At 40.0% G+C, this 27,146-nt stretch overlaps 3 protein-coding genes across 5 annotated transcripts in view; 2 read left to right on the forward strand and 1 right to left on the reverse strand.

Annotated features, from left to right (window-relative positions):
• The first annotated feature begins 40 nt into the window (after positions 1–40).
• Positions 41–11,740, forward strand: LOC111964282 (rho GTPase-activating protein 31). Of its 2 annotated transcripts, none has more exons than XM_070443697.1 (12): positions 41–825; positions 4,572–4,674; positions 4,951–5,095; positions 5,262–5,344; positions 5,447–5,554; positions 5,746–5,892; positions 6,073–6,273; positions 6,630–6,754; positions 6,982–7,038; positions 7,199–7,915; positions 8,044–8,219; positions 8,331–11,740. In XM_070443697.1, exons 1-12 carry the CDS (start codon positions 726–728, stop codon positions 10,476–10,478), a joined length of 4,110 nt encoding a protein of 1,369 aa, XP_070299798.1. In that variant the 5' UTR covers positions 41–725; the 3' UTR covers positions 10,479–11,740. The 2 variants fall into 2 exon arrangements, with proteins under 2 accessions (XP_070299798.1, XP_023843883.1); XM_023988115.2 differs by having other exon boundaries at positions 5,746–5,888; positions 6,066–6,273.
• Positions 11,723–20,287, reverse strand: LOC111964317 (uroplakin-1b). 2 transcript variants are annotated; one of them, XM_023988177.2, is made up of 11 exons: positions 20,169–20,287; positions 18,676–18,813; positions 18,507–18,569; positions 16,282–17,987; positions 15,311–15,390; positions 14,815–15,015; positions 14,472–14,546; positions 13,947–14,081; positions 13,352–13,531; positions 12,805–12,888; positions 11,723–11,941 (listed from the first exon to the last, which is right to left on the reverse strand). In XM_023988177.2, the coding sequence occupies exons 5-11, from the start codon at positions 15,380–15,382 to the stop codon at positions 11,891–11,893; spliced, it is 798 nt and encodes a 265-aa protein (XP_023843945.1). In that variant the 5' UTR covers positions 15,383–15,390; positions 16,282–17,987; positions 18,507–18,569; positions 18,676–18,813; positions 20,169–20,287; the 3' UTR covers positions 11,723–11,890. The 2 variants fall into 2 exon arrangements, with proteins under 2 accessions (XP_023843945.1, XP_023843946.1); XM_023988178.2 differs by lacking the exon at positions 14,472–14,546.
• Positions 20,288–21,841: 1,554 nt separating this feature from the next.
• The window catches only part of zbtb20 (zinc finger and BTB domain containing 20), a 53,671-nt gene continuing 48,366 nt past the window's right edge, over positions 21,842–27,146 (forward strand). Inside the window, exons 1-2 of the mRNA XM_023988125.3 lie at positions 21,842–22,503; positions 25,904–26,010. The gene's annotated coding sequence lies outside the window, so the exon portion shown is untranslated. The remainder of the gene's footprint in view (positions 22,504–25,903; positions 26,011–27,146) is intronic.

Consider the following 27,146-nt stretch of genomic DNA (forward strand, 5'->3'; position numbering starts at 1 on the left):
GATAAAAGGGGTCAGTAATCTCTAAACCAGAGAAACAGCAGTCAGCTATTCCCCTCCCCTGACTTCACTTCCCTCCCCTTCTCACAGTCTTGAAATTTCAAACCTCCATGCCACTCCAGTGCCACAACTACCATGACCTTCGAAACATGGATAAATTGAAAACTGGACGCAAGAAGGATAAAGAAACAAACACAGAAACAATATTCCTGCGCCTCACTGGGTACATCTCCACAGATACAGGGGAGCCAAAGAAAAGGGAGATTGTCTGGGCGGGAGGAAAAGAGGAGCGAAAAAAGACAGAGGCAGACTGAGTAAAAAAAACTACAACAGGAAACGAACTAATTCTGATGCTGTTTCTGCAAATCCTTCTGGGATAAATCACTTCAGAGGACTGCCATTCCCAAACCACATTTCCAGATATTTCACAATTATAACTGACTATGGTTTTTCCCTTATATTTTTGATAGATTGATTGGAAATGTATAAAGCACTAAAAAGCTTAAAGGAAAAGTGACGTCAACATTATTCTTCTCACATGGACTTTTCAGTCTCCCAAACTGTTAGTGTCGTTGGTCAAGATGTGAGTGGATGAATCCTTTTTGGGCGGTTTGTATGGTTTTTACTTTTGGGCTACAATTTTTGCCTTTCCCAGGGTCTGTTGGATCAATGGTTGTATATTTGAGGATTTGTTTGTTCTGAACTCCTGGACTAATAACTGGATCCAGATGAAGAATAAAGGAGCCAAGCAGAGGTCCAAAAAGAAAGGAAGTGAGAATGCATTTGACTGTGACTTGACAGAACATCTACAGAATTCAGGAAAAGACGGTAAACTAGTTTCTTTCAATGTTTATTATGTTGCTTCCCTTTCCTGCTGCTTCCCTTTTCTAGCAGATTTCAGCAGATTTCATCATGTCCCATAATAATGACCTCATGAATTCAGAATGCAAACAAATTGTTACAGCAACAGAGCCCAATTATTGGTCCATATATAGTCGTTATTTAATGTGTACTGGATTTATTGAGGGCATTGTCATATTTCATGTTTTCAGATTTATTAGACATAGTAATAACCTGAATAAACAACAAATAATAATAGTTATAATGACAAAATAATAATACAGGATTTAGAAAACACTTTTCCAAATCCACCTACATTGAGAAAAGGTGTTCTCAGACCAAACATTTAACAATTTAACAACTTGGTCTAGATTAGGTAGACATTTTTATTTTTATTGAGCTATTACAATGTTGGTGCTTTGGTCTGAGAACAGCTTTTCCTAAACTCACAGCGAATTCTCGATGACTGTTCGATACAGGATATGTAATAGTGCAGTTGAATTATCAATACATGTTCTGTATGGAACACCTCTAAGGTTTTAGGAGAATTCTGAATTAGATTGAGCCTTATTCAACACCTATGTTTTCGGGCAAAGAATATGTTAAACCTCTGATTTGGTAAACTTAGTGTGAAATTGGTTAGGAAAGATCCCTGCTGTTTACATAAGTAACAGTTAGACAGTACATTATTTAGTTTATTCAGGTGTGTGATGCAGATGTATGTTGCAATTTGGACATCAATGGACATATGTTTTACATTTCATGAAGTCCTTTACGCAATAACAGAGGGGATTTGTGACTTAGGGTGTGGCTCCTGGTGTTTTTGTCAACTTCTCACCAAGAGGCCTGCGTCTTGCTCTCTTTCTCTCTCCCTCTGTCTCTGTGTGAGGATTCTGGGTGGGCAACACTGTTCACAGGGGGCAGTAGCAGCCGACAGATCATAATTCAGACAACAATTTGAGGATGGGTGTGTTTACCCAGATAGTATTTGAATGGAGGTAAAAATAGTTACATGAAGTGAGGTCATGCGATGTGACTTGGAAACCTTTTACTTTGAACAGATTGAACCGATTTAACAGCTAAACAGATTTGATAAAGTAGATCCTCTTTACACAAGACACATGTTTCTGTTACAGGGGGAGAAGGGACTATAATTTACTGTATATGGCTAATATGATGATACTTTTAGTTTTTATTTGTCAATTACAAGTGGCTTGTGATATCTGCTTTTGTTGACATGACACTGCGATATCAGCTGTTGTTGACTGTCACTAACTCTGTCTGACCCTAGACAGGGAAGAGAAAGAATGTTTATAATGACTTCATTTACACAGACAATTTACCTACGAGGATGTTATCCAATCTAACAATCAACAGCATCTTATTCAATAAGCCGTATTCTTAGATTCCTTTTGAATCCACTAGAAGATTTCCAGGCAAGCAGGAGTTTCGTTCTGAGCAAATACTCAAAAGTAATGGTGAATCAAATCCCATTCGGACCAGGAAGCTACCATTTTGACCACAGGCATGTCACTGTGAGTGTCTGTTCAGATGTGGGAGAACAGACTTTCATTCATACAGCCCATGGGAACCTCTGGGCAGATTGTTTCAAAGCTCCGAAGATGGAATGAATTGTTTTCGTTTTGCTTGGCTAATGTTCAGCTGCATATCAGCGACATCCTCATGTCTATGTGCTTACTGATTTTATTGTTCAGGTTGTGTTGTTCATGAGATATGTTAAGAGTCAAAGTAAGGGAAACAATGTTTAAGCTTAGACATTGATTTATGCCACTGTTCCACTATAAGGTATTGTATAGCTTATGTACAATAGCTCTGCATTCTCTGGGGACAAGACATCCACGCTTGTCATTGTGTGGCTAAAATGTTAAACAATCCACTGTCACTGGGCCACGCCACTGGCTAGATGGTTCCTCAACCCATTGTAAAGAGTTCTGGGAAGGGCCTCGTCGTGGGGCGGCAGGTAGCCTCATGGTTAGAGCGTTGGACTAGTAACCGAAAGGTTGCAAGATCGAATCCCTGAGCTGACAAGGTAAAAAATCTGTTGTTCTGCCCCTAAACAAGGCAGTTAACCCACTGTTCCTAGACCGTCATTCAAAATAAGAATTTGTTCTTAACTGACTTGCTTAGTTAAATAAAGGTAAAATTTAAAAAATGGGAATGCCTGGTAGCAAAGTGGGAAGTTGAGCTATGTGTCTCATGCTTTACTTGTGGAAAAGGGGAGCTTACAGGAACATTGTGCACTGTACAGCTACACTTCTCTTCTCAGGTTGTTGAATATAATGGTTTGCCGATTTCAGTCTAGAGTGGAATCATCTTGGCAAAACGAAGTTAGCTATATCCGTTTCTTTTTCTTTCAGTATAGCAAGGAGGTAGACTAACATATTAACTGCTGTAGTCTATGCTATACTGTGCAAAAGAGTAGCTATTCATTTTTTATTTTCAGTTTAAATGTATTATAAAGGTGTTCCTTGATTTCCAAAAATATATTATGGTAGAAAGCGACCCTACGTTCCTCTTGAATACAGAATTGTAGATAACATATTTTAAGAAAAGAGATACCCCACTAGGGAATAAAGTTTCGAAAGCAATAGAGAATTGGGTGGTAACATTTTGAAAGGCCATTTTCTATTAGAGGAAGTGTCACAAGTAATACCAGCTGCAAGGATTGGGTGTGTCCACCTTCCTCTGAAACAAACAAACCATGTTTTACTTCCTGAGAAATTACACCTTCACAATCAACAACCTTATGGAATAAAAAGCAGAGCTACTGTCTAAAGTATGTTTAGAAGAAATAAGTACTGATACAATTTATACTAATGGCATTCGGTTTCTCCCAAACTGCCCTTCTCTATCCTTCTCTGCCATGAAAAAAAAGGGTTGACTCAAAGAATGAGCCAAAGATCCAGATTCTGTTTATAGCACACGCAGTATTAAAGGCCCAGTGCAGTCAAAAAACGTGATTTTTGTGTGGTTTATTTGTTTTTTCACACGACGAGGCTGGAATAATACTGTGAAATTCTGAAAATGATTGATTATGCCCTTTTAGTGTAAGAGCTTTTTGAAAATACAGCCTGAAATTTTTGCCTGTTTTGGTGGGATGGCGTTTTGGTCTCATCAGTCGGTAAATTAGTTAATAGACCAATAAGAGTTCCAAACCTCTCTGCCAATAACAGCAAGTTTTCTGTTTTCCCCTCCACACTCAAACCACTCCCAGACAGTCCTAGCCAAAAAGCTATTTTTGTTTCTTGTTGACCATTTTAATTGAAAACAATCACAATAAGGTACTTAATCATTACCCAGAAATGATCTGATATCGAAATAAAATGGCTGCATTGGACCTTTAAACTGACCCTGTCTAGTTCATAGAGGCACTCCTCTTTCTGCTTCATGTCAGCAGTTGAAATGGAATGCCAGAATTTTCCTAACTGCTAAAACCCAAGTTGCCACGTTTTCCATTCACCTCCCTAGACTGAAAAAGTAGCCTATTACAGAAAACCTATATTACGATTTCTCTCATAAATCATAGCTTATTCACATAACTTAGTAAACAAAATCATAGTGACGACAGTGTTATATGTTGACCTTCACCTCTCAAAATCTGTATGTTGCCAGACTGGACCCTCCAATTTTTTTAATTTGGTTTGCTATGTATGTGTGTCTTTTGATGTCGAATGTATGGTTAAAACAATATTTTTTTCAATATTTTTTTTCAGTTCCTCAAGTTTTAAGGACATGTGCAGAGTTCATTGAGAAACATGGTGTTGTGGATGGAATATACAGGCTCTCGGGAGTCACCTCAAATATCCAGCGACTAAGGTAACTATTTTAGCCACAAAGTGCCTTCCAAAAGTATTAGAACAAGGAAGTCACAGTTGGTGTTTGGTGCTCTATACTTAGCATGTTTGAACAGTAAGTTTATAGATTTAGGCCATTGTGAACATACCATGTTGGACAACTTTTGTCTATCCAATATAAACACACGTTTCTACATTTCAATCTTACAAAACATACATATACATTACTAGAGGAGTGTGGAAGCGTCATGCGTCTCCAGCTGTATTGATACCCATGTGTTTGTGTGCTTACTTACAGACAGGAATTTTGCTCTGAGTTGTGCCCTGACCTCACAAAGGAGGTGTACCTCCAGGACATCCACTGTGTGGGCTCCTTGTGCAAGCTGTACTTCAGGGAGCTACCCAATCCCCTGCTCACTTATGAGCTTTACAAGAAATTCACTGTGAGTACTGTTCAAAGAGGTAGGGTCTCTACCTGTCTGTAATGCACCCACTTTGTTAACCAGAATGTCTCTTTGATTTATATTAGGAATGAGTCCTTTAATAGTGAGTCACATTCAAAGAAAGAATGACATGCGACATTGATAATACTTGACTTTTACTGTGTAGGACGCCGTCTCAGTCCAGGAAGATCATGAAAGGCTACAACATATCCAGGACGTCATTAAAGAGCTACCACTCCCCCACTTTAGGTAAAACTCACTTCAGCCCTTTTGCTGCCTCTGTGATGTACCTTTCCAATCTTTATATGTGGTTAAAAAGCTAAACAAATTGTGTTTGTCCTCTCTCTTCAGGACTCTGGAATATCTTACCAAGCATTTGGCCCACCTGGCCACCTTAAGTCCCCAGACTAACATGCACACCCGCAACCTGGCCTTGGTATGGGCTCCAAACCTATTGCGGTGAGCTCTACACTAATTGTACACAAACCAATATCATCTTATCCAAGAACATACTAAAACACTTATATGATAACTATATTATGTTCTTCCATTTTGTTTGAGTTATACTCCAGCTGATATTTAAGGTAAAATACCTCCTTGGTTGTGACTGAAAGCATTTCTACTTTCTCGTTTGGCTATGTGTTTTGTAGCTCGAAAGATATTGAAATTGCATCCTGCAATGGGGACATGGCTTTCCAGGAGGTGCGGGTTCAGCAGACTGTGGTTGAGTTCATTTTAAATCACACTGAGCAGATCTTCAACCATGCAGCTGCACCAATAAAAACTAAAGAAGGTACGTTGTTTTAAAGTGTTGATTGTGTGAAATTTATAGATTTCCTGAATGTTGCCCTCTTGCTTGTTGCCCTCTTATCCTAATTTTATGTTGCCATTGGAAAACACATTGTATTTACTTCCTCCTTTCTACCTTATGCCAAAAGGATTTTTTTTGAAAGACATTGTTTTGCTACAGGACCCAGTTTGATGTGTGGGGAGAAGTATGCCACTCTTCCTATCAGTGGCCAAGGTGGGCCAATGAAGCTGATGAGCCTAGAGGAGGCCCAGGCCCGCTCCCTGAGCCCTAACCACCCAGCACGGAATGAGCGTCAACGGGAGAACAGTCTACCTGACACCAGCACTGCCACGCTGTACCATACCGTCATAGACATATCGGATACCAAGTGAGATGGATGAGAATTCAACTGACTGATTTATTTAGTATACTTAACAAACATGCTTAATACACATCCTCTGGGCTGCCAGGCACCTGGATACATTTGGCAGTGAAAACATGAATCAAAAAACACCTGCTCAAACATAGTATACAATCTAACAATAACCCCGAAACAGAGTACACAGTAAAATACCCTTCAAATAAGTCTAGGTTGATTGTACTGTTTTAGCAATATGTATGTTAATTTGTATTGTTTTGTTGTACATTTTGCTTTTGCTCTTCAATGCACACATTGAACTTCAACAAATAACATCCGAACAAGCCATGTTGTTTAACGTACTTCATCATCTCCCTGTCTGTCAGAGGAAAGGTTTCTGGGAAATCGAAGAAGTGGAAGTTCATCTTCAACCTGGGCAAGTCTGTGACGGACTCTAAGGGAAGACTGAGCCGGAATGGGAGCGTGTTCATGAAAGCACAGAACATCACAGGTAAAGCATGATGAATACGCTTATCAACCAATATAGTGAACCCCTTTTCACTGCTAAGGCTAAATGATATATCAAGGTTGCAATAGAATGTGTACTATCTTACTATGTTTCCCATGATAAATTGAATGATCAAATGAAAATTAATATCACACAAATAAACATGCTACTTGAAAAAATTGAGTTTATGATACAGAATAAAATAATATGACTACATTGTTCGTTCACAGAAAAGGCAGCTATCCGACCAGCGAGAAGCATGGACTCTTTGTGCTCTCTGCAGACAGGTGGGGCTGAATGCACTACATTGTATACAAAACACTTGTGTCATCGTTAAATCTACTCACAGCAGTTCTCTCTCCTATATACAAATCTTAATTTGCTTTGTAAATAAGGCTGAGACGATGTGTATCTAACAATTTGCTTCTCATTTGATTTCCAACACAGATGATGACAAGGCAGGAAATTTCAGCTCAGCAGGCGGGGCCAACGGTTTCTTTGCGCCCGGTATAAAATCCAGAACACTTGAATCTGACACGCTCCATGATGTCAGTGAACAGGACCAGAGGCGGGAGTTTGAGATGAAGAGATTGAGCGAGGCCACAGGCGGCAGCAGCCCTAACATGAAGAGAAGGGGCTCTCCAAGCGTCTCACCACCACAGCAGAAGGCTCTACCCGAACAACTGAAGGTTTTCAAAGGCGATGATGACCTCAGCAGCTGCCAGCCCAGCTCCCCTAAGAACAGGAGGATGCTGTGTTCTGGCTCCACCCACAGCGGTGCATCCAGGCCCTCCTTCCCTGGAAGTCTCTTTCCAGAGTCCTCCCCCAGGCATCAGCGCAAGGCTCTCAACATATCAGAGCCCTTTGCTGTGTCTGTGCCCCTGAGGGTGTCTGCAGTCATCAGCTCCAACAGCACCCCCTGCAGGGCAACAGGGAAGGAGAGGCCTGCTGCAGCTGCTCTGAAACCAAGCAGAGAGACCTCCCAGTCAGAACAGAGTGACAGTAGTGGCAGCTTAAATTACAGAGAGCACCCCCTTGGAGAGAGCAGTGTTGTGAGTGAGAGCATTATCTACAGTAACAGCAGCTCAACCCCAGTGGAAAAGGAGGAGAGACCAGCAGAGGAGAGGAGCAGAGAGGAGGCAGGTTTCAAAAGGGTGACAGAAGGTAGGTCATGTTCACCTGTTTACATAGAAAAAAGCCTGTGTTTGTGCGCTCAGATTAAAAACCTTCCTCATCATCCATGGTAATATTGTCTATTAATAAAATAATTACATATCTATTTATTTTATTAGTTTCAAGAAGTGAAGGAGAGGTGAACGATGTTCAAGGGAAGGTGGAAGTATCTGACCTGAGTCAGTCTTCCACTCCCACCACAAGAGAGGAAGATCAAGAGAGACAGCAATTTCCTGGGAAACAACTGGACAACCCGCCAGCACCACAGTATGAGCCAAAAGAACTGACACAACTGGTATGTTTAATCTCCAGTTTAACACTGTGCTTCATCACAGATAATATACAAAGAATAACACAATGACAATGACTGTCGCTTTAATAAGCATTTGTAATTCATGTTTTGCAGGATATGGGATCTTTACCTATCAAGGAAGAGCTGTGGTCTGACCTCCATCTTGAGCTGAAAATTACTGAGCCTGAGATTGACATTATGGACGAGGAGTTTATGCCTGTTTTCTGTTCCACTAAGAAAACTTGTGAGGATGTTAAGGCAATGCCAGATGCTCCAGCAAAAAGAAGAAGCAGCCTTCCAACTCACTCATTATATAAGGGACAGTCTTTGATGCCCACCAGGCCTGCACTGACCTATCACGGTGCTGACACTGTAGCACATTCAGCAAGAAAGCACTCCTCAGACACACAATTTCCAAATGACAAAATGTTACATTTCATGGTCGGCACAGATATGAAAAATACACCTCTACACGCTGCTGATTCAACAGATAAAACAAAAAACAAACTACACACTTCCTCAAAATCTAAGCTCCCAGAGACCGATAAACCCACTTTCGTCAAGCCACGGCCTGTGGTTACTCACCTCGCAGAGCCAAGTTTACATTCTACTCAACAAAGCCAGGTCACAAAAAGTTTGCAGCCAGGGGATGTCGTAACAGACATAGGCACGTCTGTAGCAGAGAAAGGAAAAGAGCCATCAGGGAAAAGTAAGAGTCAAGATGGGGTCAAAGGGGTTTCCCATGACAATGGAAAGAATGCTTTGTCAGTTGTCATGGGAGGCATTGAGAGGCTTTCAATATGTTTGGAAGAAAGACCCCACCACACCTTGGGGCTACCACACCAAGACGATGAGGATGGATGTGGAGGACACTCCGAGTTGGAGGACTTGGAGGAGGAACCTTGGGAGGAGGTCTTCCGCTCCACCAAACAGTGGGTAACCAGTCCTCTCCATTCACCCACACTTAAGGATTTGTTTGGAAAACTAGATGTGTCATCGTCTTGTTCTGCAGGAGAAGGTTTGAGCTCCAAAGAACTAAACGTTCCTCCTCTATCTAGAGATGACAAATCAACAAATGGATCATGTCCTTTTAAGAGCATAGAAGTGTTCCCAGGAAATAGGTCTCAGGCATGCAGCCGCAAAACAGAGACCAAAATCACACATCTACTTCCCTTACCCTCCAAAACCACCCTGGTCGGTGATGATGCAACGAGAACACAAAGAGGAAACAGCTGCACAACCAAACAGAAAAACACCTCCTCCTCCCAGAGGTTTCACAGACAGACGTCTTATGAAGCATCTCATTCAGAAAAAATAGAGCAGAACAGCTTTTCCAAACACAGGCCCTACTCACTCAATTTGGATTTAGGACATCGACGCATCAGAGACATTTCCAATCAGCAAAACCTTGAATCAGCCGAGTTGTCCTCCATTCAGAGAGGGGCAGTGACACCGTCTGAGACCAAATCCAACGGCCTGTCCCAGGAGCTGGAGCTGTTCCTGAGCCATCGACAGGCCCCTGTGCGCCGGAACTCGGCCCCCGTCAGTGTGTCGTCTGTCAGGACGGCCTTCATGGTAAAAACGTGTCAGGCTAAAGCCGTGCCTGTCATCCCCCCCAAGGTGCAGTACAGCCACATACCTCATCCCAGGCAAGACAAGGGCTCTGGTGCAGGAAAGGGACCAGAGAAAGAATTCACAAAAACCAGGGGAGATAAACTAGATCCTGTACCTCTTCTTCCCTCTATGAGGGATCTAAAGGAGGAGTTGGAGAATAAGGAGCCAGTGCCGAAATCCCAGATAAGGCAGCCTATTGCAGAGAAATCTACAGAGACTAATAAAACTACACCTACTTCAGACCCACCGGTGCTAAGAAGGAAACGCTCATCCAATGCAGAGGCCTTTTCTGATTGTCCAAGACCAGAAAGGTCTACGGTTCTACAAAGGCCATCCTTTAGGAACCGCCAGAGACCACAGAGCCTCATCTTGTTCAGTCCACCCTTTCCCATCATGGATCACCCACCGCTGGGGGATGATGCCAAGCTCATCCTCTCGCCCATCAGAAGTCCAACTGAAACATCAGCACTTGATATCTTTTCCAAAGAGATGGCAGAGAACCTCAGGACCTCAGAGGGGGTGACCCTGCGGAACAAAATGACAATACCCAAGAGTGGACAGAGACTGGAGACCTCGACGAGCTGCTTTTATCAGCCACAGAGGAGGTCCATGATATTTGACAGCAGAAACCACAGGCAGATTGAATGAGACACCGGACAGTTTAACCAGTCATGTAGCTACATGCCCCTCAGACTATGTTTCTCAACACTACTCTGGTTATCCTCCTTTTCATCCTCCCTGTTCTTGGACTTATGTAAATGATTTGAGCAATATTAGGTCTATAAATCTACCTTTTGATATGAAACTATTTGGGGAAATTAACAGTTTCTTTGTTTCCAATGCTCTACCAATCACCTCTCTATCCTGCACTAATCTGGACTCGTGGTATGTGAAGATGTGTGTATTTCCTTCAGCCCAAATCATATGCAGTAATTATCAATATTCAAATGATATTTTTTTTAATCAAATGTTAGACATATTTTGTAAGGTGCATATGAAGGATAGACAGCCAAAGAGAGGAAAATGTTACATCAACTCATATTGCCATTGGTATTTCAGAAAAGCCATGTACCGGTAGTTTATTTGTTTACATCTCGTCATTAGCAATCACAAGATTGCCTTTTGGCAAAGAGAGTTGTACCTTCAGTACTAGCTAGCTACTTTGTAATTAGTTATACCTTATGTCTTAAATATGTTGCGAACTGAATAATGACTTCATATAGTATGAACCCGCTGACGTCCAGCTCTTGTCACTGTGATCAGCTTTTATCCTAACAGTATCAGGGTAGTGTTTTTTCAACATTCTATGTAATGAGAACTGCAGAAAACTTTTAATTGTATTATGGACACTAATAGTATTTATTTATCCAGTTATTCATCTATAGATGGTCATTAACACACTTGACCAATTCTTAGTTGTTTTTTTGTTGTTACTTTTAAGATGGACAGAGTGTGTTCTCTTTATTGGTTTGTAATGTTTTGGTAAAGTCCGATGTGCTTTTAGAATGAGGAGGACAGATGACAGAAATACCTAAAGTAAAGTGTCTGATGTGATAACTTTATCTTAAAAACGAAGCTTTGCTGAGAAATGTTTTGAGTTATAATCAAAAGGAATTGAGGGAAATGGATGTGCTGGCATTTATAATGGTGTAGATTGTGAAAAAGAGGACTCAAACACTATGCATTAAATGTTGTGAAGACTTAAAAAGATATCAGAACAGGGATTCTGGTTGTTTGCAGCTGTGTTGACATAATACTACGCTTGTAACCTGTACAATTTTGTATTGAACAAAATTGAATGTATTATGTATAGCAACAAAAAATGAAGAGTACAGATTATTGTATGGGACAATTTCCAAACTTTTTTGAGAAAGGTAATTTGAAAAATAAAATTGTATTTAGTACATTTATTGGTTCTCTTAATTTTGATTAGAGACACAATTGATTACATTTTAATAAGGTTATTTGTTGATCATAACAAAAAAGTGTTATATTTGCATTACTTCTTTACTGGTAGGTCTGAACTGAAGTTTATTTGAAGCTTTCTTTGTTGGTCATCCTCAGAAATCCAACTGATTGTAGTGGAAAATTACTCCCAGTATCACAAAGAACTGCAGGGAAAAACAAAGAAAACCGTTGATCCAATTCTCCATGTCGCTTTTTTCCTATTTTTTCCCACCACATTTAAAGGGGCAATCAGCAGTTGCTACATACATTTTTGAGATTATAAATTCGCTATATGTACCCACTGATTCTCATGACTCATGAGCTTAGTTTAACTGTTGTACTCCATCAGAACCCAAAATATAAGCTTGTTTAACTCAAATCAAATTTTATTTGTCACATGCGCTGAATACAACAGGTGTAGACCTTACTGTGAAATGCTTACTTACAAGCCCTTAACCAACAATGCAGTTTAAGAAAGAGTTAAGAAAATATTTACCAAATAACTAAAGAGAAAATTATAAAAAGTAACAATAACGAGGCTATATACAGGGGGCACCGGTACCGAGTCAATGTGCGGGGGTACAGGTTAGTTGAGGTAATTTGTACTTGTAGGTAGGGGTAAAGTGACTAGTTTTTGTAAACAAAGTAAATGTAAACAAACACTGTATAGCCTCAAAACATGGTTAGAACTTTCGTTTTTATGTTATGGATGGTCAGGTCTTGCACCCATCGCTCTGTTTCTGAATTTGAGAGTGATTATATTTCTCCAGCCCTATCCTTCACTGTTTTTATCGAAACAGTAGTGGGGACAGGCTTTGATATTGTTTCTACTGCTGATTGGCCCTTTTTAAGGGGAATTTTAAGTAATGCCATCTTAAAATATTTAGGCCTACATGATGAAACGAAACTTATTTTGAATAATGCATACATTGTCTCAATGCTAGAGCAACTACATTTGTTTCTGCAGTGCAGATTTGTTTGAATACTATAATATTGCATACAAATGGTTAAGGAAGTCTGTACTCACTGTCCAACACAATATGGCGAATCCAAACCATGAGACTCCAAAGCCGTGTCTGATCAAAGGACCAGCAATGTAATCATAACAACCCTAAAAGAAAGATAGATTACATTTTATATTAGAGCACTGTACTGTTTAATGTAGCATAACCCCTCTAGGCACCTCCATAATTTTACCACACTTTATTCAGATCGAAGCTAAAAAATAAAAAAAAGGTTATTAAATGGTTCTTCATTGTCCGTTCATGGAAGAACTATTCACAATAAAAACTCGGTAAGTCACTTTATAAAAAATATGACTTATGATTTTTTCAATTAACAATTAGATATGTATTTTCATGGTAGCTTGAACATAAAATGATCTATCACGCTAGCAATCCTAGCTAACGTTAGATAACGTTATTTACTGCTAGCCAGCTTGTTAGCTAGGGAACCCTTTGCTAAACCATTTTTGCTGCACTCCCTCAGTCTTTTGGGGTTTGTGGGGCACTCAATAATGAGGGGATGGTGAACATTTCAGTGTGGTCATTGACAAAGTCATCTTTGAGAATTACCTGTGCATGCAGGAAAGGGCTAACCCCGATTTTGCAGGCCTCTAAATGGCTGATGGCTCCCGTAGCGTCCTGCTGACAGCATTGTCTGGGCCAAGGATTATCAGCATCTGTGTTCTGCTGCCTGAAGTGGGACCCATACTTCACCCAATCCTCTGGCCCGTACACTCCACAGCACTTAGACTGCAAGAGGAGCACTCTGGTTACTAAAATGCGTCAGTTAATAGGACAGTTCAAGACCATAAACGATTTTACATTACCAAACGGTGGTAGTATAGAACAGTAAGTAAATAATAAATCATAATAAAGTAGTCAGTACCACTGGGCAAAAACTGGTTGAATCAACGTTGTTTCCACATCATTTCAACCCCAAAATTTGATGTTGAATCAAAATGGAAAACTGATTGGATTTGCAAAAAGTCATCAATGTAAGGACATTTAATCTTTTTCTCACCCATCTTTTAACCTAAATCCAATGACATGGTGACATTTGTTGTTTATTTCACATTGAATTCATGTTAGTTGTCAACTCAACCAAATGCAAATCAAAACTAAATGGTGAACTGATGTCTGTGACCAGTGAGGTAGGCCTAGCTACCTCAGTCATGAACCGGTTCCATGTTTCTGTTATCCCGTTGATTACATAGATCTGGTCCTGGGTGCTGGGCAGATTATCTGGTAGTGGTTTGTTGTAGTTCTGTAGCATTTGCTTCAGGAAGAGGTTGGGGACAAACTGAGGAGATGCATCAAAATGTTGAGAAGATAGCCAAACACTGGTTTTATTTAAAACATGTATTTAAACTTTATTTAACTAGGCAAGTCAGTTAAGTGCAAAATCTTATTTACAATGACGGCCTACCCCGGCCAAACCCTCCCCTAACCCGGACGACGCTGGGCCAATTGTGCGCCGCCCTATGGGATTCCCGATCACGGCCGGTTGTGATACAGCCCGGGATCGAACCAGGGTCTGTAGTGACGCCTCTAGCACTACATTGCAGTGCCTTAGACTGCTGCGCCACTCGGGAGCCCTAATTCCATTTTTTATCATAATATTGAGTGTAGCAAAATCTGAACTATAATATGCCAAGACCATTTTAACAATATATTAATCTTAATGATTTACCCAGTCTTTATGTGTTGCAGCAGTAATAGCTGATGCCACCTCAAATGCATATATGATCACCATCAGGAGGATGTACTACAGGTAAGACCGTTAAAACAAAAACATGTCTGAGTCATGAGTTTTCTGGCCAAATGTTCCAGCAGGCCAAACCAATTATGTTTTTCAGTCAAAAGGATAATATTAGATTTCCTTTAATAACATTTACATTTACATTACATTTACATTTAAGTCATTTAGCAGACGCTCTTATCCAGAGCGACTTAATAACATAAGTATACAGGCATAGAATGTTTTTAAAATAGTATTGTTGGAGATGTGACAGGGGTATAGCAGAACAACTCACAGCTAGTAGGATATTTCTTTTGGACACAACTATGGCATGCATTCCAAATATCGATGTGCAGAAAAGGGCAAACCCAGTGAAAACGCCTATCCAGGCTCCCCTCCAGATGCTGTCATTTCCTGTGGCATACACCAAAACATACAATCCGCCTCGATCCGATATGAAGAAGATACACATGGCCATCAAGGCAATCCCGCAGCACTAAAAACAGAAGGGGAAGGGGGATACCTAGTCAGTTGTTGAGACAAATGATATCAGAGGTAAAGTATTTTTTTATTTTTATAAACCTTTATTTAACTAGGCAAGTCAGTTAAGAACAAATAATTATTTACAATGACGGCCTACCGGGGAACAGTGAGTTAACTGCCTTGTTTAGGGGCAGAACGACAGATTTTTATCTTGTCAGCTCGGGGATTTGATCCAGCAACCTTTAGGTTACTGGCCCAACCACTAGGCTACCTGCCGCCCCTCACTATTTCATATTAGTCAAACTTACTGCAATGACCAAATTGCCCCAGATAAGCAAGGCCCTAAAGCAGCGGTCCTTGGTGTCCAAATCAGGTGTCATGTTCTTCTCTGTATCAAAAGTAAAGCATAAATGAGTAGAAGTGCTTAACATTTGTGCGTAGACGGTTATGAACTAAACCAGTCACTATAGTCAAGGTAGTGGCATAAACATTTTTACATCTAGAAATCTATTAATGAACAACAAGTAAATTCTAAAAGTGCAAGACCAGACTGGACTTAAAACCCAATGTGTTATGATGATTCAGGTGACACTGTGGCCTGTAAATACAGGTGTGGATCAAATGTACATGGTGTCAGATTGAGAGGTGTTGTTGTTCTCAGGGAGACAGGAATCTGTGTGACAGCAGAATCTCATAAAGAAAATAGAACTATAAAACCGACCAGTATGATTTATACCGGTCTACAACCTTCTTTCAGAAAGACTGAATACTAGATCTATCAGAGAGTCAGACAAAATCACAAATTTTCATACAAAACCCTATAATCCTGTAAATAACAGTGTTAGTAGGGAACTGATCCGTGCCCTGTCATTGCAAACCACAATACAAGTGGAGACCCTACTAAATGAAACTCAAGAATTGTCATGCAAGTTCCAAAAACTATTATGTTTACAGTAAGATGTATTTGGCAACACCAGTAGCCCAGGCAAAACTGAGGTACAATCTAGATCAACTCACACACCTCTTGACCTTCATGAGTATCCCATTATTGTGGTACACTTAGAAAAAAGGTTCCAAATGGGTTCTGCAGCTGTCCACATAAGAGAACCTCTATGGAAAAGGTTCTACATGGAACCCAAAAGGGTTCTACCTATGGGGACAGCCGAAGAACCCTTTTTGGTTCTAGATACACTCTTAGAAAACAAAAGGTGCTATTTTAAATATCACTGAAGTGTCATATGTGTAGTAAATGTGAAAACAAACACAGATAAAGGCTTACCTCAGTAAACAGAGTGACCTGTGAGACACATCCACAACCAAATAAAGAATGAACGCTCCCCACGACTGGTCTTTCATTGAAGTAACATGAGATTGTGAAACCTGTTTGGTTAGTTTTGAGTGTTTATTGTAAAAGCAAGACAATCCTGAGTCATTACAAACAAAAGTGACCCAAGATACCACCTTGAAACAGACAGTTGATTCTCAACTTTAATGACTGTATTTCCGCAAAACCAAAACGTAATGGACCACCAAATTGGGAAACTGGTCCAAAAAGTGTTGTCATTGTTGCTAAATTTCATGTAGGCTGCTCACTTATAACAGTTCTGCCAAGTGCCAACTGAGTATGCCTAGGCCTATTCTGAAATGTGAAAGTATGACCATGTTCTTGGTTTTGAAGTTGATCCACTGCATACAGTATGTCATAACTGGATGATCACTCGTTATAACCATAGCATAATGTTTTTCTGTTTTCTCAATCTGCCATGGCTTGCGGTCTTTACAATGATTGGAGAATCATCTTGAAACATGAAAAACATAGATCAGACAGCGTGCTTCGCTTGATCTATCACTATGTGAACTACACATGGTACAGGTCTGTCTCCATGGTGACATAACATGGCACTTTCTTCAGTCCTCTTGCTATGTTGGCTAACAGACCTAGTTACCATGGTCCTATCTATTATCAGTGATGTGCTTAAAGAAAATAGAATTCAAATTCTGAAGAATTACTTTGAATTCAAATTCTGAAGAATTATTGTTTCCCCAGAGTCTCATTATTTACAACACTGTGGTGCCACGGGGGCTTACTCAAATGAAATGAAACGCATCAGGAGTTTCAAGGTCGATGTGTAGCTGTGGCAGACAGATAGCACAAGGGCCTGTAGTGGCCATTCCTTCACAGGCAGAGTACAGTACGTTTTTCTAAAATGAAAAAGTGGAGGAAGAAAGTGGGAAAAATTATAATATTAAGCATATAGGTTATTTTCTGAGATTAAATAGGCTAGAAAGGGAGGGAGGGAAAAGGCTAGGTGCCCAGATGATAGCAATAAATTATAGAGATAGATAGAGACAAAAAATAATTCTAAAAAGATTAAAAGAGAATCAATCATTTTGATTTGATTCATGTCATTAATGCTTTTTAATAAGCTCTAACATACAATTTATGAAACTTTGACTTAATGTCTTGAAAACGTCTAAACCCAGATTGCTTCATTGTAGTGGCTCATCTGAATAGCCTATTTGGTGACTGGCTGAGCATTGAACAGTCTGCCTAGGATACTAAATAAAAAATGTATATTTGTTTTGTATACTTCTGTTGCATTGAAGTTCTTCTGCATTTGAGATATCAAAATTGTATCACAAGGTTGATTGTATGTCTGGTCTTGCTAAATTGTAATTTGGACTATAAGATAGCTAGCCTACTTCACAATCATTGCCATTTTACTAAGACTTGGTCTATAGATTGCTGAGGCAGTTTATAGTGTAACATAGCCTATGTGTATTCCTGTGAATGGCCTATGCTAGCTGGTGATTTGGAGTCCCCCAGGAGATATACAGACGACACTGTGAGCAATGAATTACGTTTTACTCATGATTGAATGACGCAGTTGTCTTCTGCAGTGCATGGTAGAACAGGCTGCTAGCCTACTCTATTTTCTCTGGTTTGCCGTTGGATTCTTCTCTGTTTCGAATCTTCAATTGTACCTGAGCAGGAAAAAGGGTGACTTTCCATTACTGAGCAGTTATATTCTTAGGCAATAAGGCACGAGGGGGTGTGATACATGGCCAATATACCACAAACCCCCGAGGTGCCTTATTGCTATTATAAACTGGTTACCAACGTAATTACAGCAGTAAAAATAAATGTTTTGTCATACCCGTGGTATATGGTCTGATATACCACGGCTGTCAGCCAATCAGCATTCAGGGCTCGAACCACCCAGTTTATAATGTAGGCTACATAGTGAGGGGGATTCATGGTGACATTACAGGGACCCAACAACAACCCACCACCTCTGCTAAACAACCCACCTCTCACCCTCTGTTTATATGTGGCAATACACACAGGGTAAAAAAAAGAGCAATGAAAGGATTTAAAAGGGTTCAGGTTGCCTGTATTACTGCCTTGATGCCAAGAGGCCATGCAAAACATGTAATAGGCCTTGTTATGATATCTGTATGGTCTCTAGGCCTTTATCTAAAAACATAAAGGAGTCATCTAACCTGTTCTAACATGAACTGAAGAGGATCGTCTGGCCTGTCAAAAACCAGGTTCTCAGCAATCTCCTGTAGAAAGATCACGCAAAAAGATGATTAGATTGGAAACACTGTATGCCCATGTTTCATGATCACCAACTTTTGTTTCACTTCAGAAGTAAGGTGTTTTTCTCACCTGAAAGATCTGAAGAATTTGATGACTTTCCATGTATTTTACAGAGCTCTCATATGGGTCAAAGTAGGAAGGCACAGAACGTGAAGACAGTTCAGCAGTCTCTGTTATAAGCACTTTGTCTGTTGCTGGGTCTGCCATCTGAGCAGAGAAATTATTACACTGTCATTTTTCCATACTACATGATATGACACTCCAAAACCTGTATACAGGACTAGGAGGAGTTTCAGTGATGAAATTGGCACCTCTGAAGAATGAAAAAGTGAAATGGTCTGGCAAATTATCCATAACCTGTTTTTAAAAGTGACAGGTTACTAGCATCACCGACAAGCATCACTACTCTGGACGTTTCTGACTTAGAATATGTGGACAACTACAAATATCTAGGTGTCTGGCTAGACTGTAAACTCTTCTTCCAGACTCATATTAAACATCTCCAATCCAAAATGAAATCTAGAATCGGCTTCCTATTTCGCAACAAAGCCTCCTTCACACACGCCACCAAACATACCCTCGTAAAACTGACTATCGTACTGATCCTCGACTTCGGCGATGTAATTTACAAAATAGCCTCCAACACTCTACTCAGCAAACTGGATGTAGTCTCACAGTGCCATCCGTTTTGTCACCAAAGCCCCATACACTACCCACCACTGCGACCTGTACGCTCTCGTCGGCTGGCCCTCGCTACATATTCGTCGCCAGACCCACTGGCTCCAGGTCATCTATAAGTCTTTGCTAGGTAAAGCCCCGCCTTATCTCAGCTCACTGGTCACGATAACAACACCCACCCGTAGCACGTGCTCCAGCAGGTATATCTCACTGGTCATCCCCAAACCCAACACCTCCTTTGGCCGCCTTTCCTTCCAGTTCTCTGCTGCCATTGACTGGAACGTATTGCAAAAATCGCTGAAGTTGGAGACTTATATCTCCCTCACTAACTTTAAACATCAGCTATCTGAACAGCTAACTGATCGCTGCAGCTGTACACAGCCCATCTGTAAATAGCCCAGCAAATCTACCTACCTCATCCCCATATTGTTTTTATTTACTTGTTATTCATTTGCACACCAGTATTTCTACTTGCACATCATTATCTGCACATCTGCTAATTTGTAATTAATTCGCCACTATGGCCTATTTATTGGCTTACCTCCTCACGCCATTTGCACACACTGTATATAGACTTTTTTTCTATTGTGTTATTGACTGTACGTTTGTTCATTCCATGTGTAACTATGTGTTGTTGTTTGTGTCGCACTGCTTTGCTTTATCTTGGCCAGGTCACAGTTGTAAATGAAAACTTGTTCTCAACTGGCCTACCTGGTTAAATAAAGGTGAAATAAAAATAAATAAAATAAAAAAGTGACAGGTTGTGAGAAATGAAGAAAGTAGAACGTAGGTCTCTAATTGCGTTTTCTCTCATTACCCTATATCAGCACATAACTCTATGAACAGTAAAACGAAATGACTGAAATTAATTGACAAACACCCACCTTTTCGTATGACAAGTTATTGTTTTTCCTCAGTTACCACAAAATGTCAATGCCACTGATCTTTAGGCGCAGTGGTGGCTGAATGTGAACCTCTCCGGGGCGGGTGTTAAACGTTGCCCCAGCAACTGTAAACAAGAGCTTTTGTGAAGTCATTTATACAGCTTTCAACCGTATAGAAAGGCGCCCAGTTGTGAATTTGAGCTATTGCAAAAGACACCAGTCTGCCTAGTAGTAGAGAAGTGCTGGATACGGGATACCTTAGCAATATTCTCCCAATATGTTATTTTCAGTTGAACAATAGGCCCACATAAAATGTTTTATTATATCAATCATTCACGGAACAGCTACAAATGACACTTATTGCTGAAATAATTTTGTTCATTGCATCAATAAATGGTGCTGTGTTTAACATAATAAATATCTGTAGAAACGATTTAGACCAGATGAATACATAAAAACGATTTAGACCAGATGAATCCATAAATATGCCTGCTATGCCTAATTGATTTTAAAGTGTTAGGAAATGTTCAAAAGAATGATCGTTGTATTCAGTTGGTGTCATGTCTACAACCGAATATTGTTTTATATGTAGGTTAATAGTCTAGCTGTTAACAGCCTCTGTGACACAGTGTCCTCCCCTGAACCTGAACCCGTAATAAAAGTACATACAAATATCCGCCAGATGGCGCTCGTAATCAACTAAAAGTACACGTCTCACAATATCCGGAAATCTACAAATCGGGATGAACATTTAGCTACTGCCATGAGAAATGGCGTTTGTTTGACGCAACACCCAGCTATACTGTACATTGTTTGTAGTTATGAGATTTGTCTTGGTGTACTAAGCGAAAAAGGAAATACGCTTATTTCATTTTAATGGGCTACATTTGCTCAATGGTTCTCTTCATGTTGTCTTTCATAATCTAATATAGTAGGCCGAAGCACGCGCATTATTATTATGCTATGACACACGTAGCCCAATTATCCTACAACATAGCTTTATTCATGAAACATAACCTGCTGATAAGCATCATTCCGTATGAGAACGTAGGTGATACTTGGGATTTTGCAGATACGTTCAACATCGTCGTGTTGCCTGCAACTAATACCCCACGTTTAGAATATACAATAAACATTAACTTCAGCTCAGTTTAAGGTTGATTATTCCAGTCTAGACATCAGACAAGCGCGCGCGCGCACACACACACCACACACACCTGTCACTGTCTAGACGAGGAGGGGGCACACGGAGGGGGTACGAGGAAGGGGGGTCACTATTTCTTTATTTCTTGCCAGTCAGAACATACTGTAGGTCTGTCTATATGTGAACGCATTGGAGAACAACATTTTTTAATATTGCTTTACTCAATCTGATTGGCCAGCTAAACCGTCAGCATTCCCCCCCCCCACTTGGCTTGAGGTCAGCTAGGGACGTTGAAAAATAAATAAATGAGAAAATAGAAATGCGTAGAAAGTAAAAGACACGGCAGGCAATCTAGCTTGTTGGTACTAAAAATGATAGGCAGGTACGTCATCCAATATAAAGCTGCAAACCAATCGGTAGCGGTTACTGACAACGGCATTGTCCAATGCAAAGTACAGACACATGATCGACATAATTCTCAATTGACTGCCCTTTTGATCGAGGATGGAATATTGAGACTTGAGAGAGTGCTTCTGTTTAAATTATAGACCAAGAGTCATAATTCCAATATAGGCCTACTTCATTATATTTTCGGATAAAAGCTTGTAAGACGAAATGAACACTTGATGACTTCTATAACAATGATTTCCTTAGAGAACATTCTGCGAACAAGACATACATTCTGCATGGATGAGCATTTCAAGACCCAGAGAGCAGAATTTATTTAAGAAACTACAGCCTTCGGTTGTCCATATTGGATCAAACAACTTCCCCGTCTGCGTAGGAGGAACATTTACTATTTCAGAGCCCCAATGGAGCCAGTTTCACCGTCCCACCGCGCTCCGTAGAGAGGGTATACGACTCAATGATTGGGGCAAAACCACGCTGACCGATATATCTTCCAACCTACACCGCTCAAGAGATGGCTCTCTGTTCCAATTGTAAGTGAAAAGGCGTGCCTGTCCAAAATATTCAACGTATAGTTAAAAAATGGGTGGGTACATTTTAAACTCGTTTAGGTCCTCTATGAAGGTAGGCTGCAGCGTGTGTTTATTGATGAGATGAAAGAAGATGGAAGTGAGAAATGAAACAAAGTAAGGGAAAATATTAAAAAACTCGAAGCCTTGCCGGGGAAAAACCGGGGAAGCTGCGAAACGCTGTCGCCACTGGAGAACAAGCTTAGGACAGCAGGTAAGAAATAGGAAAAGTGAGGGAAGGGGCGGGTGTTAATAGTATCTATGTTAGGCTATTTATAAGAAGAGAAACGACAGTTATTCCCAATATATGAGATATACAAAACTTAATAGTAAGTGAAGCTTAGAACATAGCCTACGGAACATTTTCCGCTGAGTTCCATTGCCTCCATTTCTTGATTTCCCACCAAAATATACATCAGAATCAAAAACTTTATTTAATTCCAGAGGCTCATTGAATTAGAACTTAAATGCAGAATGACATATGCTATTGTGGGGTTTATTGATTGCAGACAGTCTAGTTTTACAATAGCCTGGTCCGTTTACATTGCACCCGACAAAAAAGACGCGCTGCACACTGTCATGACGTCCCAGGTTGTCATCTGTCATTATTCTCAACATCAATGCTTATTTCCTTAGTTTTACTCCTTCCGATTTTTGACAGAGATATGAATTGTGTTGACTCAGTTCTACTTCTGTCTGTTTGAAAACGTCATTATGAATGAGACGCCATGGTTAAAAATGGATGAGACAAGTGAGACAAAATAAGGATAATTTGCTCGAAACATCTGGAGTCCAGTGCAGGCGGTGTAGTAAGAAAAGCGGAATAAACACATTTATAATGGTCTTTAATTTGTGAATGAAAAGGAGCGGGCATGCAATTTAAAACCACCATGTAACTCAGTCTGTTAGCTATTTTCTCGGACTATGCCCACATTTGCCCAACCTTTATCAAGTCAACACTTGTTGGCACGAAATAGAAGTAAAATTGCAATAAAACCCTCCAACCAATGTTTTGGCACACGCTGTACCAGAAGTTAAAATTAGGATGCATGGTGTTTGACATTTGTCAAATTAAATTATACATTAACATCTGCCTGACTCAGAAAGGTAGCCTACATTTTGAGCCAATATCCCGCTAAAAGTATAAAAGACAGTGCTGATTTAGTTCACCGATAAAAGAAAGATTGTCCATCTGCTCTGGATTTTGGTGCCATGTTTTACAAAATGAATGCCCTCTTTTATTGTCACGATCTGTGTTGCGCAATTCAAGCTAGGCTATATTAACGCACATGACCGTATAGGAAATTAGAAGAGGGACCATTTAAAAAAATATTTTAATCTAGAAATAATATATGAGTAGTTTATAATCTACCTCTCACCATTTCACCCATAAATGTGGCCGATGAGAGACCGTCTGATTTGTATTATAAATGACAGCACACGGGTGCTTGAGACAGTGAATTTGTTCATCAAGAGGTTGTCTTATCCACTGAGATGTGGGCCTACCCCCGAAAACACAAACAGTTTTATTAGTTTTAACAATTTTAGTGACGGTTGATTAGACAGTTGATCACTTGGGCAAAACATCCTGTCCATCTCTCAAAGTTGTTGAGACTGTTGCCTCTGCGCGGCATGTGGATTTCAGCACCGGACTTGGTCATCAAGGTTAAGAGTATAGCCTATAAGAATGAAACGGCAGAGAAACGTCAATCTTCGAATCTTTTGAGGTGATTGCAAAAGATAGGACTCACACAGCACCGGTTAGGGAGTTGACAGCACATTTGAAACACTCAAAGAGATGACCTTGGAGGCACGATTGACTCAGTATGAGCCCCCTCGGTAGGCCTATGTGTTGACTTGCTCAATATTAGACCAAACTCGGACTACACTATATGATCATATCTAACATCTAAAAAAAATTCGCTGAAATATCAGATTTTCCATAATGGTACAAATGTTGCAGGTTGAAGTTTTTTTGGGGTGAATAATAGGCTACTGTAGGGCTATATCACGTCGTCCATTATGTCAAACTTTATTGAATCAGTTAGAGATTGTTCACAATGTCCTTTTCGGATAATTACATTTTTAAGTAGAACTTGTTTCGTTCGGCTTGTATCCCATTCACCCCCTACTATTGAGTATTTTCTGTCCTATAGACTATATTTAATAGGATATAATAATACTTTATATAGCTTGATATACCGGTAACTCCACAACAGAAACTTTGCTTGGCACTGTGAGTTGTGACGGATGACCGGCCACACGTTTTGACCGCACATGTACACTGGCTGCTACTGACATGCGTGTGTTGCGTGTCGCATCTCCTCCTAAATACACGTCATTTGGTCGTTCTTGTGACGTCATAGACCACACCCAATGAACGTTAAATTGCGATCAGATATTTTGTGCATATATAAAAACAATTGGGCCCAGAAGTAACGTATCACTATGGCTGTTCAATTATTATTATTATTATTAATATTATTGAGGGTGCCATAAATTGCTGGTATGCAGTCTGTGCTTTCAGAGAGGTGTGAATTACTAAGCACCTATAACTCTGTGATTTTCATGAGGTTATATAGTTGACAGGTGTAACCTAAATCTTACACAAGCCTTTATAAAGTGAAAACATATTCAAAATTAATTTGCAGCCTTTCTTTGGACTGATGCCATCATGTCTCATTGTTGGGCCTATACTGCATTGGAGGCCTAAGTCCTGCAAACTTTGGATAACAATCCCTTCACAGAATCCTGAAATTGGTATAGCCCTACATATGGCTAATAGGTCTTCACTAAATGATCACGTGAATCATAGGCTGTTTTCTATATACATCATGAAGAATAGTATCATGTATGCTGAACTATAGTATAGCAAACATGCATTGAGGTATCCTTTGTTTGAAATGCCTGTTGACAAGGAGCCTCAAGATACACATCTTGAGCTAAGATAAAACTCATAACTCAAATGTACATTATAAAGAATAATTGTACCCTCTACTTTTTCTGTATCATGATCCATTTTCCCTTTGATGGTGAGATGGAGAGATGCTATTTTATTTTAACTATTTTGGTTTGATATGGCAAGTTTGGACTGAAAACATTCACTATTGTAGTGATTTGAGGATGTGTGCAGAGTATGCTATGATGGATGAAATTGTAGTTGTTGTAATAAGTGCCAGTATGTTGAAGCATTGCAATTGAAGCCTGTTTGCTGGCACATTTAGGCCTATTCTTTAGAGAGAGTTTGGCATCCAACATCCATCTATGCTGTTCCGTTTCTGTTCAATCTGATTTTCATACAGAGTTCATTAATTGAACCACAACAGATAGTAAACAGGCCCAGTTGTCCCAATGTAATTGTAATAACAATAACAGTGTAACTACATGCACATCGTTACATAGTACCTACAACTATCACAACATATTTTCAGTTTGTGAAGGAATAACCTGTTTATTCTGGCTACAATTTAGAGAGGCTAGCAGAGTTGAAGGAGTTCGTTTGCAAACCAATGTCTTACAAGAACTCTTCATATGAGCAATCACAAAAAAAACTATTAAATGCAAGATGTCAAGCTTTGATTCATATAATAATTGATTCAGTATTTTGTCCATAGCGATAGTTCTGGATTGGCTCACGAAGGCACTGCCAGGACATCAAATGTGATCTGGGATGTCATTGCCATGTGGGGAGGTTTCGGAGGCATCCAGTTTAAATTGAAAGGTAAGCCATGTAGCCTATTTGTGCTAACAGAACAAAAGTATGATGAAAATGTAATGTTATACCCTTCAGATCTCAATGGTACCACGTGCTTGTTTGTGTGGTTAATTCCATAATCAAGCAATGAGTTCCAAATCTTGTTTAGAAATGTATTTGTTAATGGATTGTAACTATTACAAAGCTAGAGGAAAAATGTATTTGCAGTTTTAGTATGACTTCCTCTCCTCTTTTGCTCAAGCACATAGAAAGGTTTCAGCCTCTCAGTTTTCATAGTTCCAACGTCCAACCAACTTAGGCCTGATGTTCAATCAAAGCTGCCTCCTTGCAGAGAGTGTTCTGCAGGGTTAGCAAGCCCAGCTGTCAGCTCTCTGGCAACTGGTCACTCAAATATTGACATATTGAGATATTTGTAAATGGAGGACCCACTCTTATAGTGCCTCCCCTCCGCAGAACGCTGGGGCCTCCCCTTCTCTTCAGCACAGCAAGCCTTTAAACTGAAGACATAGAAAACCCTCAATTAGCTAAACAACAGCCGTGTTGTTCTCATTGGCTGAGTAAATCAGTAAATGTGAAACTGAGGCTCCCCGACACATTATGTAATGATATTTGAGCATTAGGCTATAATCAACTAAGAAACGTATAATCGTGTGTAATCTGGGGCACGGATGACAATATTGGTAATTTTTTTGAAAGCCCATTATAGGCCTTTCAGGAGCACGCTGTAAGATGTCATGCTGGAAATAGCTAATTTTAGTCCTGAAATATATCCTGACAATTTGAAGATGTGTCAAATTCAGTAACAAGTTACATTACCATATCATGTCCTCTTAATGATACTTAAAAAATATAATTTTATTTTGTCACATGCGCCCGAATACAACTGGTGAGGACTTTACAGTGAAATGCTTGATTACGAGCCCTTCCCAACAATGCAGAGTTTTAAAAAGAAAATAGTAACACAAGAAGAATAAAATAAAATACACGAGAATGGAGCTATATACAGGGAGTACCATATCAATGTGGAGCTATATACAGGGAGTACCATATCAATGTGGAGCAAAATACAGGGAGTACCAGATCAATGTGGAGCTATATACAGGGAGTACCAGATCAATGTGGAGCTATATACAGGGAGTACC

The sequence above is a fragment of the Salvelinus sp. IW2-2015 genome, linkage group LG5 (genome assembly GCF_002910315.2).
Source record: "Salvelinus sp. IW2-2015 linkage group LG5, ASM291031v2, whole genome shotgun sequence".
NCBI classification, from domain to species: Eukaryota; Metazoa; Chordata; class Actinopteri; order Salmoniformes; family Salmonidae; genus Salvelinus; species Salvelinus sp. IW2-2015.

What these genes read in the sequence shown, in the direction of transcription:
- LOC111964282 (XM_023988115.2), top strand. Translation starts at nt 726, where the DNA reads ATGAAGAATAAAGGAGCCAAGCAGAGGTCCAAAAAGAAAGGAAGTGAG. An exon ending in ACAGAATTCAGGAAAAGACG is followed by an intron (nt 826 to 4,571) that starts GTAAACTAGTTT and finishes ATTTTTTTTCAG; the next exon opens with TTCCTCAAGTTTTAAGGACA. An exon ending in ACCAATAAAAACTAAAGAAG is followed by an intron (nt 5,889 to 6,065) that starts GTACGTTGTTTT and finishes GTTTTGCTACAG; the next exon opens with GACCCAGTTTGATGTGTGGG.
- LOC111964317 (XM_023988177.2), bottom strand. Translation starts at nt 15,382, where the DNA reads ATGACACCTGATTTGGACACCAAGGACCGCTGCTTTAGGGCCTTGCTT. An exon ending in CTGCAACACATAAAGACTGG is followed by an intron (nt 14,082 to 14,471) that starts GTAAATCATTAA and finishes GCATCTCCTCAG; the next exon opens with TTTGTCCCCAACCTCTTCCT. An exon ending in GCCCTTTCCTGCATGCACAG is followed by an intron (nt 12,889 to 13,351) that starts GTAATTCTCAAA and finishes TCTTTCTTTTAG; the next exon opens with GGTTGTTATGATTACATTGC.